An 18,297-nucleotide genomic window follows, 5' to 3' on the forward strand; every position below is an offset into this window, starting at 1 on the left:
GTGAAAACGTCGCATCCAACCAAACACGGACTATCGAGGCGCTAACAGCCAGCAGAGAGAGTTTAGCCTCTGTGTCCCCAGGTGGATCATGGGAGGCACAGGAATTACGTCAGGCCTCTCGGAGACAAGGTCTGCTCGGCGCCTGGCACACGGCCGGCGCTCCGTAAGTTGTGATTATCACCGATATTAACCAAGCCCTGCAACAGGGTGGCATGGCCACATCAGGGGCATCTGTGGCCAAGCCAGGAACGGTTACCCTCACAAAGTCTGCCAAGGTCACTAAGGTATCAGACCACCAACGACATTAGGCCACAGCGTCCCCTCTTCGCGGTCTTGAAAGGATGATAAACTCTGACCGTTCGATAGGCCACCAGCTACAACTTCCCTGAGGGACAGGAAGTGATGAGCCAGGGGAGGCAGAGGCACTGCCTCTGTGTGAATGGAGCCACGGAAAATATCGAGTTGCAAAAAAAAAAAGAAATAAACCGCCAACATGGAGATGCAGGGAAGGTCGTTTCGCTCTTTATTTTATTACTGACACCGCCACCTACTTTTTCTGGATGGTGCCAATGAAGAGCGTCCGTGAGAACCCCCTACGACATCGAGACAGGGCCTCTCCTGACGCGAGTTTCATCTGGGGACCTGTGGTTAGTTACTTCCTCGACACGCACGTACCAAGCATGACTGGCGGGCCCAGTGCCCTGAGCCTGCGGGCCGGACGGCACCCCGGACAGCCCCATCGCGGCCGTGAACCTCCGCAACTGCACCCCGCGGGTTCACTCCACGGTCTCTCCCGCTGTACCAGTGGTTCTCACCCAGGGCGAGCGTGTCGCCCAGGGGACACAGGGCGACGTCCGGAGACAGTCTTTGATGGGCGAATAGAGAGGAGCTGCTGGCATCTAGTGGGCAGAGGCCAGGGATGCTGCTACACCCTTGACGGTACACAGGACAGCCCCCCACGAAGAGGCGCCCCGCCCAACATGCTAACAATGCCGAGGCTGAAAACCCTGGTGCGGATCACAAACTCCGCGCAGGCAGGAGCGAGCCTTTTCCTGTTCATCATTTTGTCTCCTACGCCCAAGACGCAGTGACTGGCTCTCAGCAGGCCTGGGAGGGAAGGGGGGAGAGAAGACAGGAAGGAGGAGAGGGATGAGGGAGGGGAAGGAGGGGGGTGGGTGGCACAGCACCTTCTCTGGGCCACCCTAAAGGCTGGATGAAGGACATTGCTAATTTTGGCTCCACTGACGATGCACCGTCATCTGTCAAAGAGTTTTAACACCGCTCCAAAATTTTACCAGTCCAAGGCTGGTGTCAAGCCGGGTGTCCTGCCCGGCACATCAGGCGGCATCGCCCTTAAAACTTAGCCCCTCCTCTGCAGTCCGAGAGCCATGAAAAAAGTGGCAGCCTTCCCAGGGTTCCCTCCAAACCCCTGCCATTGGTGGCATAGCACGTGTTAGAGTGTTTTACAAACTATGCAGCAACACAGCCAACAAGGTAAAAGGTAGATTGTGCCCTTCCCCGATCTGTTCCTGGGGGGACTTTATAGTGTGGTGCCGGTGGGAAGTTTAGAGAAATGGCTTTTCAGAAGCCTGAGAGCTGCCAGCGTCTCTCACGCTAGAAGCCGGGAGGCCGAGAAGAAGTCCTGTAAGCAGAGCTGACAAGGACATTTTTTTCAGAGCCCATACTGAAAAAGAGCGGCTTCTCGAAACTACAGCTTTTGCACACATCTCGTAGCTGCAAAGAGACACAGAACTAACTCGAGCCCAAGAAGGCCCCTGATGAAGGTTCCGACTTTAAATCTGCCCCCAGGCGTGACACTTGAGGAAGGATGTCACCTACACTGGACTTCAGCATGAGGATCACAAAGTAGTATCGGACAAGCACAGAATAAAAATTGTTCTACCCCCCCCACGCAAAAAAAAAAAAAGCAGAGGTACCGTATGCTTTAAAAACGCAATGTCATAAAAGAAAGAAATATTGTGAGAATGTTCCAGATTTTAAGGAGTCTAAAGAGGCATGACAACTAACTGCAGTATCTGCTCCTAGAATGGATCCTGTCCTATTGGGAGGCATTTTATACAGGGCATTATTAGATCAAGTGACACTGTTAGAACACAGACAGAGGCGCAGGACAGGAGCTGGAAATCACACAAGTTCATAGTCACAAAGTGTTGAAGGGACACGTTCAAAAAGGTAAAAGGGAGTAAAAGGGGGGGATGCGGAGGTAACATCGGAAGCCTAACAGATGGAGATTCAGGAAACTTAAGCAGGTGCTGATGCCTGTGCGCGGGCGGGGGCGTGGCCATGACGGGGGCGGGGCCCACCGCGGGGCGGGGCAGCTCCGGGGGCGGGACCAGGATGGCCAGGGGGCGTGGCGGGCAGCTGCGGGGGCGGGGCCAGGCCGGCCAGGCGAAGGGGGCGTGGCTCCGAGCAGCCGCGGGGCCGGGTCCCCACAGCTGTCCCCTGCGCTCGTCCCTCACGCCCCCACGGTGGCCTCGCCCCCCGGGCCCTGAGAGCGTGCTGGCTCGGGCCAGCCCCGGGTCCTGCCCCGGCCTCTCGCCCCGTCTTGCTGCCCCCGCCCCCCGCACTGTGGCCGCTTCTCTTCTTGAGAATCCCTATCTAAAGCTGCGGCCGCACTGAACCCCCTGGGTGGGGGCAAAGCTGTGCCCTTCGAGTGCTGACCGGGCGGAGCGACGTGACCTCAGGGCACTAGGACTCTGTGGCTCTTCTCTGGCCCTGATGCCGGTGAGGAAAGCTGACTGCCCAGAGGCCCCGCCACGGGCAGCCCTCCCTGGGACACTACAGCTTGCAGGGACCACTCCCGGAGGCCCTCGGGGCTGCCACCTTCACGGCCAGGAGGCTCGGTACTAAGAAGGCCTGGTGGTGAGCCCGGCCAGGCCCTTCTCGGCGTGGGGAGGGCGACTTGTAAAATCCTGAGACGGTCCCGCAGTCAGCGTTCCTTCTGGTCAAAGCCTCCTGGCTGCATCTCATTTCCCAGACACCTCGGTGAACGAGGCCTCGGCTCACAGCGGCACCGCCGATTTCATCTGGGGACTCCGGTGGCACCCGGGAAGCGGGGAGGCGGCGCCTGCGCGCCCCGCGGAGCCCGCAGGAAAGTGCAACATCGCCATCTAGTGGCCGCGCGGGGCGGCTGCAGCAATGGCGCGCGCCGCGACCCGCATCTTCCATGCCCGAGAAAATGTGGCCCCGCCTGATCTGTGGTCAAGAGCAAAGATCAGAGCTTCCAGCGTCAATTAAAGTCGCCTTCCTGGCCGACCTCCTCGGTTTTTGCAGGAAAACAGGCGGCTTCCTGTGCAGGGGACACTCACCGAGGGCTGCGGTCCTGGGACCAGCGGGTTTTGGTTTATGCAAGGCTGCCATCGTGTGGCCTCCGCGGGTATTTCCCTCAGAAAACTGCCCAGGAGCGAGGGGTCCACACTATAAGTTCAGTCTAAGATTGTGGTTTTCCGCCACCAGGTAGCCTTGGGGCTCGAAATATAGATTAAAAGAAAAGGCAAGTTCTAATGTTTCCACTCGGCCCTGAGTCTCCTCCAGGGCATCTCCTGGGCCCTGCCATGGACCTCCACTCGAGGCGCCGAGTGATTTCTCTGAGTGAAGAAGTGCAGACACCTAGGACTTGAGAACGACAGGCGCCTGCTAGTCTGGGATGCGGTTTCTCACCTTGGCACGACATTCCCGGCTGGAGAAGTCCTGGGGTTGCAGGGCTGTCCTGGTCATGTACGATGTTGAGCACCATCCCTGAACCCGTAAGGCCCCCTTCTGCAGGGCCACGAAGCCCCGATGTCCTCTGCCAGCCTAAGCGCATTCCTGGGGGCAGGCTGGGACAGTCTGCCGGGCAACCTGCCTTTCACACGCCCTCCACCTGGGCTCTTCCCAGCAAGAGTCAAATGACTTTCTCCCCGATGACTCCCTTTAGAAAGAAATGAATGGACATGCACTTATAAAGTAGGACCCCTCCGCCAACTGCGTGACACCTAAAAATACCTCCAGATGGGCCACAGGTCCCATGGTTGCCCAAGGACCAAAGGAGCACTCCACTCATTGCCAGCTTTGCACAGTGTCCGCGGCCTGCCCAGCAATCAATGCCACGGAAGGTCACGAACTCTGCAGCCCTCTGCACACGGTCAAGGCCTGAAGGTGACTTTTCTCTGGTGAGAAGGAGGCCTTAAGAAGACAAGCCAATTCCATTAAACGGAGTCTGCAGGCACTAAGACACTTGGATGGGAGGGAGCATTTCTGTTGCTGTGGACATTTATAGGATTTTTTTTCTGACAAGAAAAGAAATTACTGTTTCTGATTTTGTCTTGTTGGATGCTGACGGAGACAGAAGCTCCCAGGTCCCCAGCTTGGTCAGGTACCAGGCTACCAGACTGTGACTTCCCGTGACTGTGCCATTGTGATTTCCTGCTCTTCTTTCCCTTCTTGGCCACACTGATATTTTGTGTCCTTTGTGAAAGGTTGGAGACAAAAGTGGAGAGGAAGGTGACCAGGAAGCTCACGGCTTCTGGACATAGAAGCCCAGACACCAAACTTTCCCTCCTGGAAGATCTGTTTCAGAACCGATGTGCAGCCATAAATGTCCACCACCACTGCCAGACCCTGAACCCGTAAGGCCCCCTTCTGCAGGGCCATGAAACCCCGAAGTCCTCTGCCAGCCTAAGCACATTCCTGAGGGCAGGCTGAGACAGTCTGCCGGGCAACCTGCCTCTCACACGCCCTCCACCTGGGCTCTTCCCAGCAAGAGTCAAATGACTTTCTCCCCGACGACTCCCTTTAGAAAGAAATGAATGGACATGCACTTATAAAGCACGATCATTACACCACACCAAAAACACGAGACACCAAGAGCAGAGATAAACTGGACCGCATCGAAATCTTAAATGTTGCACTTCAGATGACGCCATCAAGAAAGTGAAAAGACGACCCAACCCACAGAATGGGAGAAAATATTTGCAGCTGATACGCCCGTGATGAGACCCGTAGGCAGAACAGATAAAGAAATCCTGCAATTCGGAATAAAATGCCACCCCAATTAAGTGGGTAAGAAAATCTGAATAGACATTTCCCCAAAGATGTAAAAAGGACCAGTGTGCACATCAAAACCATGAGATACCAGTTCACACTCAAGATAGACGGCAATGAGTGGCAAAGAAGTTGAAACCTCAGACACTGTTGACAGGGATGTAAAATGTCACCGTCGCTTTGAAAAATAATTTGGCACTTCCTCAAATGTTAAAATATAGTTACCATATGACCCAGCAATTCCATTCCTACGTACATACCCAGGACAACTGAAGACACAGGTCCACACAAAAGCCTATACATGAGTGTCCACAGCATCGCTGATAAATCACAGCCAAAAATGGAAATCAGTCCAAAAGTCCATCAATTGATGGGCAGAAAAAAGTTGTGTATCCGTACGATGGAAAATTATTCAGCTTTCAAAAGGAATGAAGTACCGAGACATTCTACCCATAGATGAACCTGAAAAATAGTATGCTGTGAAAAATCGGATGCAAAGGGCCACACATTGTATGATTCTACTTGAATGATGTGTCCGCAACAGGCAAATCTATATGTAACATAGACTGGAACTGCCTAGGGCTGGGGCGGGTGTGCGGAAAGGGTATGGGCTTTGTTTGGGATGGATTGATCATGGTGGTGTTCGCATAACTCTGTAAATAGACTAAAACCATGGCATTATGTACTTGAAGTGAATTTTATGGATCATAAGTTACATCACAATAGAGCTGTTCAAAATTATAGGCAAGAGCGCAGAGGAAGTGAATAATAAACTAAACAAAGGTAATTTAATAAAAACATGACCCACGTGCGCACACACACACATACACACACGCACATGCGCCTCCCCGACGTTCACCCGCGCACCGCGGGGAAAGGAACCGCGCGCAGCCCCCGCAGGACCGTGCTGCTCCGCGAGGGGGCGCTGCGCCCCACGGCACATCCTTGTAACCGTGTGGATGGTTCGGTTACGCGTCCCTCAATGAACTCCACCAACACATCTTCCTTGGGAGGATTCCTTTATTGAACAGAAGCGTCCTCAAACCCCTGAGCCTCATCGGTTCATTTTCATGGCCACACAAAGCACCAGCCGCGCACCCCATGCCACGCCGTGTTCGCAGCAGCAGCCGCATCGCGTTCGACGTCAAGTCCAAGTCACAGGCAGAGCCCCCTCCTGCGGACGTGGGTCCACCCGACAGTCTGTGATCCCTTCACAGACGACCCACGCGCACGGGGCTCTCCGCGATGTCTCCGCGTCGAGCTCCCAACTCTATTTCTGTTCCATTGGTCCATTTCTTTCTAAATGGTGGAGGAGGGAAGACTCCCGTGGGACAGGCCAGAGCCACCCTTCCAGAGAATGGGTTCCTGGGCCCAGTGACCACGTCTCTTGCTACGTACATATCGGGTGCCCAGTGCAGAGCCTGGCCTGGCGACTGTGCTGAATGTGTGCTGTAGGACAAGGCGGACAGACGGGCACACGGATGGATGGAGAGGGAGCAGGATGATAAAGAGACAAATGTGGGGACACACAAACAGATGGACACATGCAAACACAGTGATGAATGCGCAGACAAGCAGGATGGATGGATGGTGGGTGGTGGATGGATGGACGGATGGATGGTGGATGGATGGATGATGGATGGTGGGTGGATAGAAGGATGCATGCATGCATAGACAACAGACAGAAGGACAGACAGAGAGACGGACAAATATAAATGAGTGACGGGGCATGGGGAGCAGGTCCTTGGCTGAGCTCTGACTCTCCCGCGGTGGCCGAGCTCGCGCCCTGAGCAGGGCTGGGTAAGGTGTTTGAGAAGGGGGAGCCAGTGTCACATTCGGGTCAGGCTGGTAGCTTCACAGTCTCTTTTAACACCAGAAGCGGTTCCACTCATGGCACCATACACTACAAGGGCCATCAGCCCGGACACCCCTCCGGTGACTTCCCCTCTGACTTTGGTGATGACTGAGATGTCACCCGCCTGGAGCCCACTCTAAGCGCCCCCCGTACACCAGGCAGATGTGAGAGGCCTCAGGTGTGTACCCAGCAGCCCCGGTCTGCCCTCAGGGAGTTCTGGAAGGGGATGTGTCTCCCTGGAGACCCCTGGGGGACCTGTGGCCTCGCGGTCACGACCGGGCCGGCGTGGTGACCCTGAAGAGACTTTCTGCAGAGCAGACGGGAATGGACGGCCCTCCTCCGGGCTTCCTTGTGCTCACGGAAGGGCCGAATCCATGTGCTCGCAGCACAGTCCGTGCAAACTCGTCCTGAGTCAGAAACCATGCTAGGTGTACCGAGCAAGCTTGTGGAAGCTGAGCTTGGGAAAGTCACGCCTCACGCCCGAATAGCGCTGGGGTGTAAGGAGACATTTCCTCACACTTTCCACCCCGAGCTCACAAAAGCCCAAGGCAGGCGCGTCTGTGGTCATTTTCTCCTCAGAGATTGCAAAGGAAGACGGCAGGCACAGATGGCGAGTCGGGGTCACGCTAGCAGGGAGTGACAGGCAGCTCTCAAACCCGAACCCCTGGGGCCCGGGACGGGCCTCTTGAGGAGACCCAGGCTGGCCTCCAGGAGTCAGGAGCTGGGCCGCACGCGCTTCGGCCAGGACCCCCCGGCCAGCCCGACGGCCACCGCTGTCCTCTCGGCGTCCTGCCCATCCAGCTCCGCCCCGCGGACTTCCTGCACGCCACGGGCCCCATCATCCTTTGTCCTTCCCGGTTCATCTCCGCTGATGAGCTCCTGAAATCAGAAAAGAGTCTAGAAAGGATTCCAGTCCACGCCGTGTAACTGACGGGCCTGGCCTTGCGCCGATGCTCACTCTCGGGATGCACAAGCCGGGGTCGAACGCTCCCGCCAGCCCCAGGGACCGTGTCCCGTGAGGAAACAGCTCTGAGCTTGCGTATATATTGCTGTGAGCTGAAGGGAGGCCCGAGGGGACAGCAGAGAAAGGACAAGGCCAGGAAGCACTCGGGCTCTGAGGCTTGATGCCCATTTCCAGACACTCGCCCACGGGCGTTAGGAGTCTCCTGCTTCCTCTAATAGCCTCTTCGTGGTTTAAAAGAGGCAAGGTATCATGCTCTCTGTTTGGTGGCCTGAGAGGGTCGTAGGTTAGCCCATCTTTCCCGTGGGAACCAAGAAAAATGCAAAGCTAGGGCTGATGAGGGACTCCAGGCAGCTCTTCTAGAATGATCTGGCACCTATGGGATATTTCATGCCTTAGATGCTCCATTCATATGGCAGACACGCCTACTGTCCAAAATGAGCGGTATTCCCCATGTAAGTGCAATTGTAAGCTTTGGGGTTTAAACTCATCACCGACTTTAGGGGTTGAAGAGCAAAGGCCACACCATGTCACATGGCGGATGATATCGCCATCATCTCGCGTGGGCGAGTGTCTGGCTTGGCTTCAGGAAGATGCTGATGGAATCATGTCACTTCAGAGCCTTATAAAATACTGAAGGACAACAGGCCCCTAAGAAATATCCGGGACCGTCCTTGCCCACGGCTCTGGTCTCGCCTCGCTCTGGTTAGACAGTGACCGATGCCACGTTTCGCTTTCTAGAGTCTGGACTTGAGGGGCAGCGGAGGAAAGCGAGATAGATTTGTCCGTGCTTCTGCTCTGCTCGGAAGACGCTGGTCCAGGGCAGAATTTGAAATTCGGATTTTTCAGTATCTCCTTAACAGTGCAAGTTTACAAGCGATTCCCATGTGTTCTCTGCTTAGACCTGGCCTTGTCAGAGCTAGTCTAGCTTAGAGGAGAGGACCGTGCCAAGTCTGCGCACCAAGGCCCTTCCTCACGCCACGCACAGCGCAGGGGTCTGAGCACAAGCCCCCGGCCCCGGGCCCCCAGCCCCAGAGAGCCCACAGCTCAGGAAGCTGATGCGAGGGCTTGGACCGCGGGGCCTCATCAAACAAGCACGTGGTTCCCCAGGCAACGGGATCTAGTCCCAGGAGGAAGCGCTCCTCACTGTACCTTGCTGCTTTCTCCATCAGGGGGCTCCGCGGCTCCTTCGTCTCGAGAGTTCCGCCCGTGACTGCTCACGTCCTCCTTGGCAAGACCTGGGCGAGCTGTCCTCCCCAAGCAAGACAGCAGGGTAAGCACAGGGTGGTGGCTCCCAAGGGAGTGGACAGCGGAGCAATTAGCGATACACGGGACCATTCTAAAAGCATCATCTCACGGGAGCCCCAGCTCCATCCTTTAGACGGGCACGCTGCACCTCTAGAGCGCCCTCTGGAGGACAGAGGGGCCCACAGCATCGCTACTCAAAGCATTTCTGTGCTGGAATTTTCATCTTTGCTTTCAATGAAACGGGCATTAAATGGAGTCGGGTTTCCAGTTCTGTTCTTAGCCCTTTGCTTTTTTATTTTTTATTTTTGGGTCGCTGGAATTTTTACTCACAAGAGTTCGTAATCACCCGTGTTAATCATCCCTTCCTACCAAATTCGTCCCAACTTAGGATGGAGCGACTTTCTTGCCCTGCTGTGCACCTCCCCGCACCCCAAACTCCGTGTGCGGAGGGTTGTGAAGGGGGAGGTCAGAGATCTCAGGAAAAATGTAAGCACTTTTCTGTTCGAGTCGAAAATATAAATGGAACACATTTTTTCAAATAAAGAATAAATGTATCATTTGCTTGTTACTTATGTAAGTAAATTATAAAGTTTATTTCCAGATTTTATCAATTAGAAAAATTTGGTTTGGCAAAACTGAATCATACTTAAAGATATCAGCATGCTTTTGTTCTCTCATAGAGTTTTTAGGTAACACAGTAGCCCGTGGAATTTTCTTCACAAACATGTAAGCTCAACGATAAACTCAGAGGCTGTCCGCCTTACTCACTCCTGTAACCCTGTCACCTCAGACAACACGTGGTGTTAGAAGATGCTCCCTGATTGGTAAGTGAGTGAACGACTGGATAACTGATGAATGAATGAATGACCCATGACCAATTTCCTCCCTTTCCTGACGTACGAAACTCTTTATGTGTTATGAACTAAAGCATACCGGTAGCTATCAAATGTTCGCTTTTATTCCTAAGTGACAAAAGCCCAGTAAGTTTTTTAAATGGAAGCACTAAGTTGGACTCCCAGGTCTAAGAATCTGAGAAACCACCACACAGGTAGGTCAAAGGCACGAACGCCCACAGGTTCCCACCCAGGACGCAGTACACAGCAACGGCCACTAGAGGGAGCCACAGCACCTCCCAGCACAGGCCCCCGCCGTAAACAAGTTACTGTGAACCAAGTTATTGTTATTGCCATAAACCTGTTATTGCTACTGCGCTGTACAATGTCCCACTCACCGAAACAAGCCGGAACGAGAGTAGAGCGGCAGCTTTCGAAAAGTGACCTCACCTCCCAGCTCAAATAGTTCACACCTCTTTACATACACTCTTTCCAGCTTTAAAAATCAGATGTAAATCTGGGGGAGGGGGTGGTAGATGGGGGAAAATGGCCACATATGCATTGACAGAAACAAAGCTAACTATGGGCGCTGAATACATAATGCAATATATATGTGTGTGTGTGTGTGTATGTGGGTGTATATATATATATATATATATATATATACACATGAGTCACTGTTGAATTGTACACTTGAAACTTACTGGATTTTGTTCATCAATGTCACCATAATAAATTAAAAAATAATTATTATTAAGAAAGAGAAAAGAGTAAATGTTAAATCGAAGAAAACATGTTTAATAAAAATGCACCTGCAAAGAACGCGAAACTGTAACCTAAAGGATGAAAAATGCATTTTTAAAGCCGTGTGCAATTGTTTTCTGCCTCCAGTAACGTTTTTGTAAGAGAACGTTCGACAGCTGACGTATCTGACCTCATCTCCTGCGGCAGAGCAGCCGAAGCCCCTGCAGGCTGACTGGGAAGTCACATCAGACAGAATCATAATCCTGCTGGTCGAGTTTCAAAGGCTTCATGTGCAACCGAGTGTAGGAAGAAAAGAATTTCTCACAAACTCCTTCTCCCAAAACATCTGAATAACCCTGCAAATGTCTTCGGGGCCATTAGGAGCCGCAGATGTTATCGCGGGCAGGACCGTGCAGACTTTAAAGGACCTGGTCCGCTAACGACACTGCCTCCAAAATGGATCGTGATACATTTGAAAGGAGCAGAAGTTAGTTTCCCTTTGAAACGTTTTAAAACCGTCCGTGCTTTACTGAAAGTATAAGAAGGGGCCGGCCGCACCGGCGTTCGTGCTTACGGTTCCGTTTCTACGGCGCACGACACTGCAGCAAACCTCCCAAATCACACTCAGAAGGCGAGGGGACCGGAGGCAGAACTGGAAACCAGAACTACTCAGGAAGGCAATTCTACGAATAACCGACTAGCTAAAAGCTAGAATCAACCGGCCTCATGAGACTTCCAGGGAAGAGCGGATTCTAGAACCTCTATCGTTGGGTGACCTGCGGGAAAACCCGATGGACTGACACTTGCTGACTTCCATGAGGAGGGGGACAGACTGGAAAGGGAGACGCTGCAGGGCTCACCGGCGATGGCGCCTGCAGCCCTCACCTAGCGACCAGAAACAGCCTGAGACGTCACCACTGACGAAACCACGGTCAGATGCGGCCGGCCGGCTGGAAACCCTTCCGAGGGAACCACAGTCCTGACCGCTGGCCCTCGGGGGACCGCAGGTGTGGCGAAACCGGGAGCCAGCGCGATTCATACAGGGAGTGAAGAGACCATCATTTAAACTTCTTTTTAATTACGACGTTTTTAGTAATCTAATTATATCCTAATTACAGCGATGACCCTTCTTGCTTCAAGGGAATCATGCACGCTTCGGGAACATTCTCCGCGAAAGTCCCCTCATTTGCCGTTTTAAAGAGAGAGCTGGCAAATCTCGGAGTGACTTGAAGGGTCAGTGCTGGCGTCTGACCTGCGGCTGGGTGTGCTCTGGCCCAGCCGCACCGACACTGAGCTCCTGAAATAACCTGCGTGATGATCCTGAGAGGAGCCTCCCCGATTCCTGGGAAACGACGGCCCTCTGCTCACCCTCTTGGGCCTGTGCGGAGCCACATGATGCCCACGTCCTGCTATGCGAGCCGTTATTCATTCTTTTCCTTGCCAAAGAGCCGCGGTGTCTCTGACACACACAGGCTGCGTGCGGGGGCTTCTGGGACACTTGCCCCGATTGGCCGGGCAGCTCAGCCATGGGGTCCAGGCGACTTCCCTTCAACTCTAACTCTCGATGCCACAGGGCAAGTCTCGTAACCGCCTCACTGGGATCTTAGACATGGCCCTGCCGTGGCCCCTGTCCCAGGCGCCCGGTCACTCGTTAATGCCGTGAAGACCCATGAAGCCTGCCAGCGGGCACCACAACAGCCCGAGTGACTCTATCGTCAGCAGCAAACCCCAGGCGCTCTTCCCTGTCACTGCCCGAGGTGGATGTGTGAGCCGCGCGGAGACCAGGCCAGGCCCCTCGGCTGCCCAGCACCCCTAACGAGCTACCTGCTGCCGTGAACGTGACACCTGACGCCAACGGGAGCAGCAAGGCCGGGAGGGAAGAAGACGGTGCTTCCGCCCCGTCCAGCGAACCCGAGCTGTTGGTACCGGCCGGGCCTCCCAGCGCCCACGGCGCCTGCAGCCCGGGGGGCCCTGCGCCCACCCAGCCCTGCCCGCTGGGGACAGGCGGAAGGGACACTGGCAAAAAGCCACCTGGACAAATGTCTCTGACAGGGCGTCCCCTGGGACCCATCATGCAAATCCCCGCCAGCGAAACCCCACCGGCAAACTCCCGCTGGCACCGGGGGTGACGCCCGCTAACTGAAGGCGGCGGGGGCATCCCCGATGGGGCTGCCGAGGGGGACCGGGACGTTTCCATTCGACGCAGCCCGGGACGGGGACAGACCCTGGCAGAACGCCGTCCGCGGGGGGCTGCCGCTCCCTCGCTCTCCCCAGAGAGGGAGCGGGAGGCTCGCGTTTCTCAGTGACCTTGCGCGCATCTTCGGGTTTTCCCCAGGCGCACGCACCGCCCGCCTGAAACGATGTGTCCAACCGACCTTCCGCTGGCGAGAGCGTGCGCCCCGCGTGTCCCGATGGTCCGACCTCACTCTAACAGGAAGGCGTGGGGAGCTCGTGATCGAGCGAGCCTGGGCAAGGGTTAGCTGGCGTGGTTCATTCGGGAAGGTGCGTGGACAGGGGACAGGAGGCCACCACCCAGCTGTCCCTCCCTCGTTCCTGCAGCGACGCCGGACCTGACACGCAGGCGGGCCTGACTCGGTCCGCGCAAACGACTCTGCTTCCGTGACTGACACCGGGAACGACGGGGACAAAGTGCACGTTTTCGCCGCGACTCACAGTTCAGAAGTCTCGGCTGCCGAAGCTGGACCTTCAGCCAGATGCTGCCTCGCTGGCCCCAGGCTCCCGGGGGCTCCACTTCCCACAGGCGGCCTCGCTCCTCTGGCCGGGCGCACAGGAACTTCCTGCAGACTGAGAAAGGGCGCAGCCCGCGTCAGGCAGGCCACCCCCCGGGGCACACGGCCAGCCTCTGTGTCCTCAGGGCCACTTCCGGCTCCCTCTGCAGCCCAGCTCGCCCCAGCGCTGAGCCGCGCTCCATGAAAGCCACCTTCCGCCATCCTCACCTGCCTGACCCCCGTCATCCAGCTCATTTTTGTCAGCGCTGGTGCCCAAAACAACATCCCACAGGCCGGGGGATTCAACGACAGACATTTACGCCTTGCAGCCTGGAGACTGGATGTCCAGGCCGCTCTCCCTGGCCTGCAGGCGGCCGCCTGCTTACCGTGCCCTCGCGTGGCCTTCCCTGTGAACCCGCTCGGGTCCTAACTGTCCCTTCTGATAAAGGCCTCTTCTTGCCAGTCCTATTGGATTAGGGACCCTCGCTTACGACCTCATTTAAGCTAATTAATTACCTCTTCAAGGTCCCCACCTCCACACAGTCACAGTGGGGTTAGGGCGTCAGTGTAAGAACTGGGGGGTGCCCCATTCACCCCTAACATGGCCGCACCTCAGTCATCGCCCTTCCTCCCTCCAAGGCTCCCCAGCCCTCCTCCCCCACAGAACCTCCCACAGATGCCAGGGTTCTAGAGTCCCCTCAGCGTTTGGGGACACTGACGCCCACGTGCACAGGTCAGCGGGATCCCAAGTCCAGCCAGGTGGGAAGCTGCACCCCGCCCTGCGGGTAGTATGGGGACTGCCCGGGCCCTCCCCCGATGTGCTGGGCCTGGGGCGCCAGCACAGGCGGCGGCTCTCAGAGCCGACGCTAAGCACCCGACAGGCAGAGCCAAGGCCGCGGAGAGCTGGATAGAAGCTCCTGGTCCCCCATCTCGACACTTCTAACGGCATCACGACAGGGAAAGCCGGTTTCGAATTTGGAATTCTTGGACGCCTTGGAGTTTTGCACCATGATGTGACAATACCGAGAGCCGGCCCGCGCCAGCAGCCCACCCGCACCTCCTCCCACCCAACGCCGCGAGGGGCTGGCCCACACACGCGCGGACACCGGACACCGTGCCCGTGCTCCGCCCACGTCCCACCGACGCCTGGCCCGGGGACTGAGAGGACGCAGCTGGAGGCGCGGCCAGCGCTTCGGTGCGCAGGTCCAGGTGTGGCGGCCACCTGGGCGCTCGGCTGCCACTGGCGGGAACACTGCGGGCCTGGTACCCGAGCCAGTTTAGAAGAGGGGCCTGGACGCAGGTGGCCGCATCCTGCGGGGCTCCCGGGTCCCTCACCCGGGGAGAAGGGGGAGCTTCTCTTCGCAGCCCCCGCAGCGCGGCCCAGGCAGGAGGCCTTGTCGTCTTGTGCACAGCAGGACCGTGCGCACGACGGCCGGCCAGCGAGGGCGCATGCGCACACCCGGCCGGGTCTTCGGCCCCCAGCTGCTCCGCACCGCGCGCTCCGCCGGCTCCCCGAGGGGGCACAGCTGAAACCCGTAGACACGGAGCCCGAATCAGAACCAGCACCTTAAGATTGTCCTCTGCGGGGGAAGACGCAGGTCGTGGTGCAGCAGGGACCCCCAGGCTCTGGGGTGGCCCCGCCCCGGGGGCAAACCCGAGAGGGATGGATAGAACAGGGGTGCGGACAGAGGCCCGGCTGCCTGGTTTCTGGGAGCTCCCAGCACCTCAAAGTGGGCGACACGGTGCGGGAATCCTTGCGCGCTCTTTGAAGAAACTCGGGGATCCTCAAGGTTTAATTAGAGACTAAGAGTTGGAAAAGACGCGGGAAGGACTAAACCCCTTGAGGAAAACACTCGTGACCTCAGAGCACCAGAAGTGTCGTCTTCTCTCCCGTCTGCCGTTTTCCCCGTGCCAGGGCCCAGAACGCCTGCACGGCTGGCAGTCAGGCGAAGCCCAACGTGGGTGGCTGTGCTTCGTGGGACGCCCAGGGCTCCCCGTGGCCTCTCGATGATGACGAGCCGAGGGCCCGCCCTCTGCAGGCCCACCCGGAATGCACGTGTGCACCCCATCACCGGCACCCGGGTGCGTCTACCTCACAAAGGTGCTGTTACCTTGGTACATGGCGGGAGAAACCGGCCAGCTGATGCCCAGGGCCTCCTCCTCCCCGAACGTCTCACAGAAGTCCTGCAGCATGGCCACGCCCAGGCCCTGGCGACGGTGCCTCCTCCTGACAAACACCGTGTCAAAGACGGGAAGCAGGTAGCACGCACCTGTGCCATCGCCACACAGGCTGCCTGCGGGTAAACAGAGAGAAGGGCATCGTGCTAACCCGGCAGGACCCGGCGGGACGCCCACACGGCCAGGCACTGGCGCCATCCGGAAGCAGGACGAGCTCCACGGACTCAGGGCCGGCGACAGAAGAGCAGATCACTGCAGACCGCCACCAGCCCGCATGCTGCTGGATGCCACGGAGCCAGCCACCAGCTCACCGCACCGCAACGGACAGCAGACCTGGTGACTGAGCAGAGCGAGGCTGTTCACGCGCCCAGACCCCAACACCCTCGGTCACCGTGGGCGGCTCGCAGAGGCCCCTGGCGCTGCTGAGGGGCGTCTGGGCGGCATGGCATTCTCCCCTGCCCCGGGGGGCCGTGGGCTGGGAGACCACCCGACACAGCTCTAGGGCACGGGCTTGTTTCAGCAACTCTAACGAGGGCTCCCTGTGTCCAAATATGGCAAAGTGCATTTGCCCCAAATAGACTAAGTCCTGTTTCCCATAAAACATCGATGACCTTGCTAAGCAGAGCGAGACAGGCGACGGTGGCATTCCTCCCACTTTCCTACCCTGAAGTAACCTCATAACCTCGTAACTTCGCTGCACCCAGAGCCAATACAGCAAAGGGAACTTGACTTTCAGGGGAAGAGAGAGAAAGGGAGAGAAGGGGGAGGGGGAGGGGGAGGAGGAGGAGGAGTGGGGAGTGCTCTGTACTTTCTGCTTCATAGTTCTAGAAACCTAAAACTGCTCTGAAAAATAAAGTCCATTCATTTTTTAATGTATTAGGTATTTTTTAAAATGCATTTGCACCCTTACCTCACATCATACACAAAAATGAATTCAAGATGGATCTAGACATAAATGTAAGACTTAAAACTATAAAGCTTTTAGAAGAAAACCTTCATAACCTTGGGTCAGGCAAAGAGTTCTTAGATTCAACACCAAAAGCACAAACAAATGACAAATCTGACTTCGTCAAAATTAAAACGCTTTGTTCTTCAAAAGACAACAGTAAGAAATTGAGAAGACAAACCACAGCCTGTAAGAAAATCTTCGCAAATCATTTTCGATAAAAGACTTATATCCAGAATATATACAGAACCCCTATGATTCAATAAAATGAAAACAAACAATTAAAAATGGATAGATGACCTGAACAGACATTTCTCCAAAGAAGATATACAAATGGTTAATAATTGGTGAAAAGATGATCAATATCATCAATCATTAGGAAAACGCAAATTAACGCCACAGTGAAATGCGACGTGCAACCTACTAGAACAGCTACGGTCAAAAAGACAAGCTACAATAAGAGCTGACAGGACGTGGAGAAACGAACCCTCGGATACCGCCGACGGGCGTGTCGAATGGGACAGCCGCTTCATCAAACAATCTGGCAATTTCTTAAAAAGTTAACCATGGGCTACTCCTCGGAACCCACCCGCGAGAAATGAAAACACGTGCCCATGCGAAGGCACGCACATGCGTAATAGCCCCAGACTGGAAACCGTCCCAGGAAATGCAGAAACAAAATGTGGTATGTTCACGCCTTGGACCATCGCTCAGCAATAAAAAGCAATAAGATACTAATATCCGCTGCCATTTCGATGGACTTCCAAATCGCCAAGCTACATGGAAGAAGCCAGATGCAAAACAGCACATCCGGTTTCATTCCGTTTTGTGAAATGTCAGTAAGACAGACTGACGGAGACAGACAGCAGTTCAGCGATGGCCCAGAGCTGGGCTGGAAAAAGACACTCATCCCAAACAGGCAGTGTTTGGGGGTAGAGGAAAAATCCACAATGTGAATCAGGGTGATGGCTACGCCACCCTCCAAATTTGCTAAAAGTCACTGAATGGCACACTTACAATTAACAACTTTCATGGGATATAAAATTGACTTCAACAAAATTGACTTTAAAAAGATACAGTGAATTGTTCTTAAAAGATATGATGGAGTATGGAAAAGAAAACAAAGCCCCTCGAGTGAGCAAGGTGAACGTCGCCGATAGTAACGTGGACACCGGGCTCCCCAAAATGATGTGAGCCCATGAAAAGGACACTTCCCCTTCCCCTGAGCACATAAGCCCCGTCTAATCATGAGAAAACACCAGACCAACCTGAACTAAGGAACGTTCTATAAATATCCTGAACTTACGCCTCCAGTGTCCCAATCGCAAAAGACATTTTGTCCTAATCGCCATCAACACCCCCCCCCTCCTCCCTCCACCTAAGTACTAAGGTACCTAAGTACTAAGAAAGGAGCCTTTGTTGGGCGGAGTTGGGCTTTGAAGAGCCACAGAACCATCTGAGAGCTTCTGCACCCGGGACAGAATACTTTCCCTGAGGACAATGCCGCCCCACTGAGAATGCGTGGCTTAGAGGAATGGTTCTCGGGCTTTACAGACTCACCTGGACAGCTTCACACAGGGATGGCTGGAGTTTCTGATGCAGCAGGGTGGGGGTGCAGCCCCAGAACGCCCGCAGCCCCATGACGTGGAGCAAAGCAGGCCCGTCTGGGGGCTTCGCTGAAGCACCCCGCCCCAGGCTGAGACTTCCCAAACAGGACCCTTCCCGGGTGATGACTGGGGTCCGCCCAGCCCACAGTCCTG

At 55.5% G+C, this 18,297-nt stretch overlaps 1 protein-coding gene across 11 annotated transcripts in view; it reads right to left on the reverse strand.

Moving 5' to 3' along the window:
• FAM169B (family with sequence similarity 169 member B) overlaps positions 1 to 18,297 on the reverse strand; it is an 80,213-nt gene that overhangs the window by 29,822 nt on the left and 32,094 nt on the right. For 4 of the 11 annotated variants that reach the window (XM_036232015.1, XM_036232017.1, XM_036232019.1 and 1 more), the window contains exons 5-8: positions 15,525 to 15,707; positions 13,358 to 13,489; positions 9,012 to 9,106; positions 2,555 to 7,777 (exon numbers count right to left, since the gene is read on the reverse strand). In XM_036232015.1, coding sequence (XP_036087908.1) covers positions 7,613 to 7,777; positions 9,012 to 9,106; positions 13,358 to 13,489; positions 15,525 to 15,707 — 575 coding nt within the window. In that variant the 3' untranslated portion in view covers positions 2,555 to 7,612. Of the gene's footprint in view, positions 1 to 2,554; positions 7,778 to 9,011; positions 9,107 to 13,357; positions 13,490 to 15,524; positions 15,708 to 18,297 lie in introns of those variants that run through there. The other 7 variants (XR_001596514.2, XR_001596513.2, XR_004954354.1 and 4 more) reach the window with 3 other exon arrangements.

This window comes from Rousettus aegyptiacus, unplaced genomic scaffold, assembly GCF_014176215.1.
Source record: "Rousettus aegyptiacus isolate mRouAeg1 unplaced genomic scaffold, mRouAeg1.p scaffold_m13_p_14, whole genome shotgun sequence".
Classification (NCBI taxonomy): domain Eukaryota; kingdom Metazoa; phylum Chordata; class Mammalia; order Chiroptera; family Pteropodidae; genus Rousettus; species Rousettus aegyptiacus.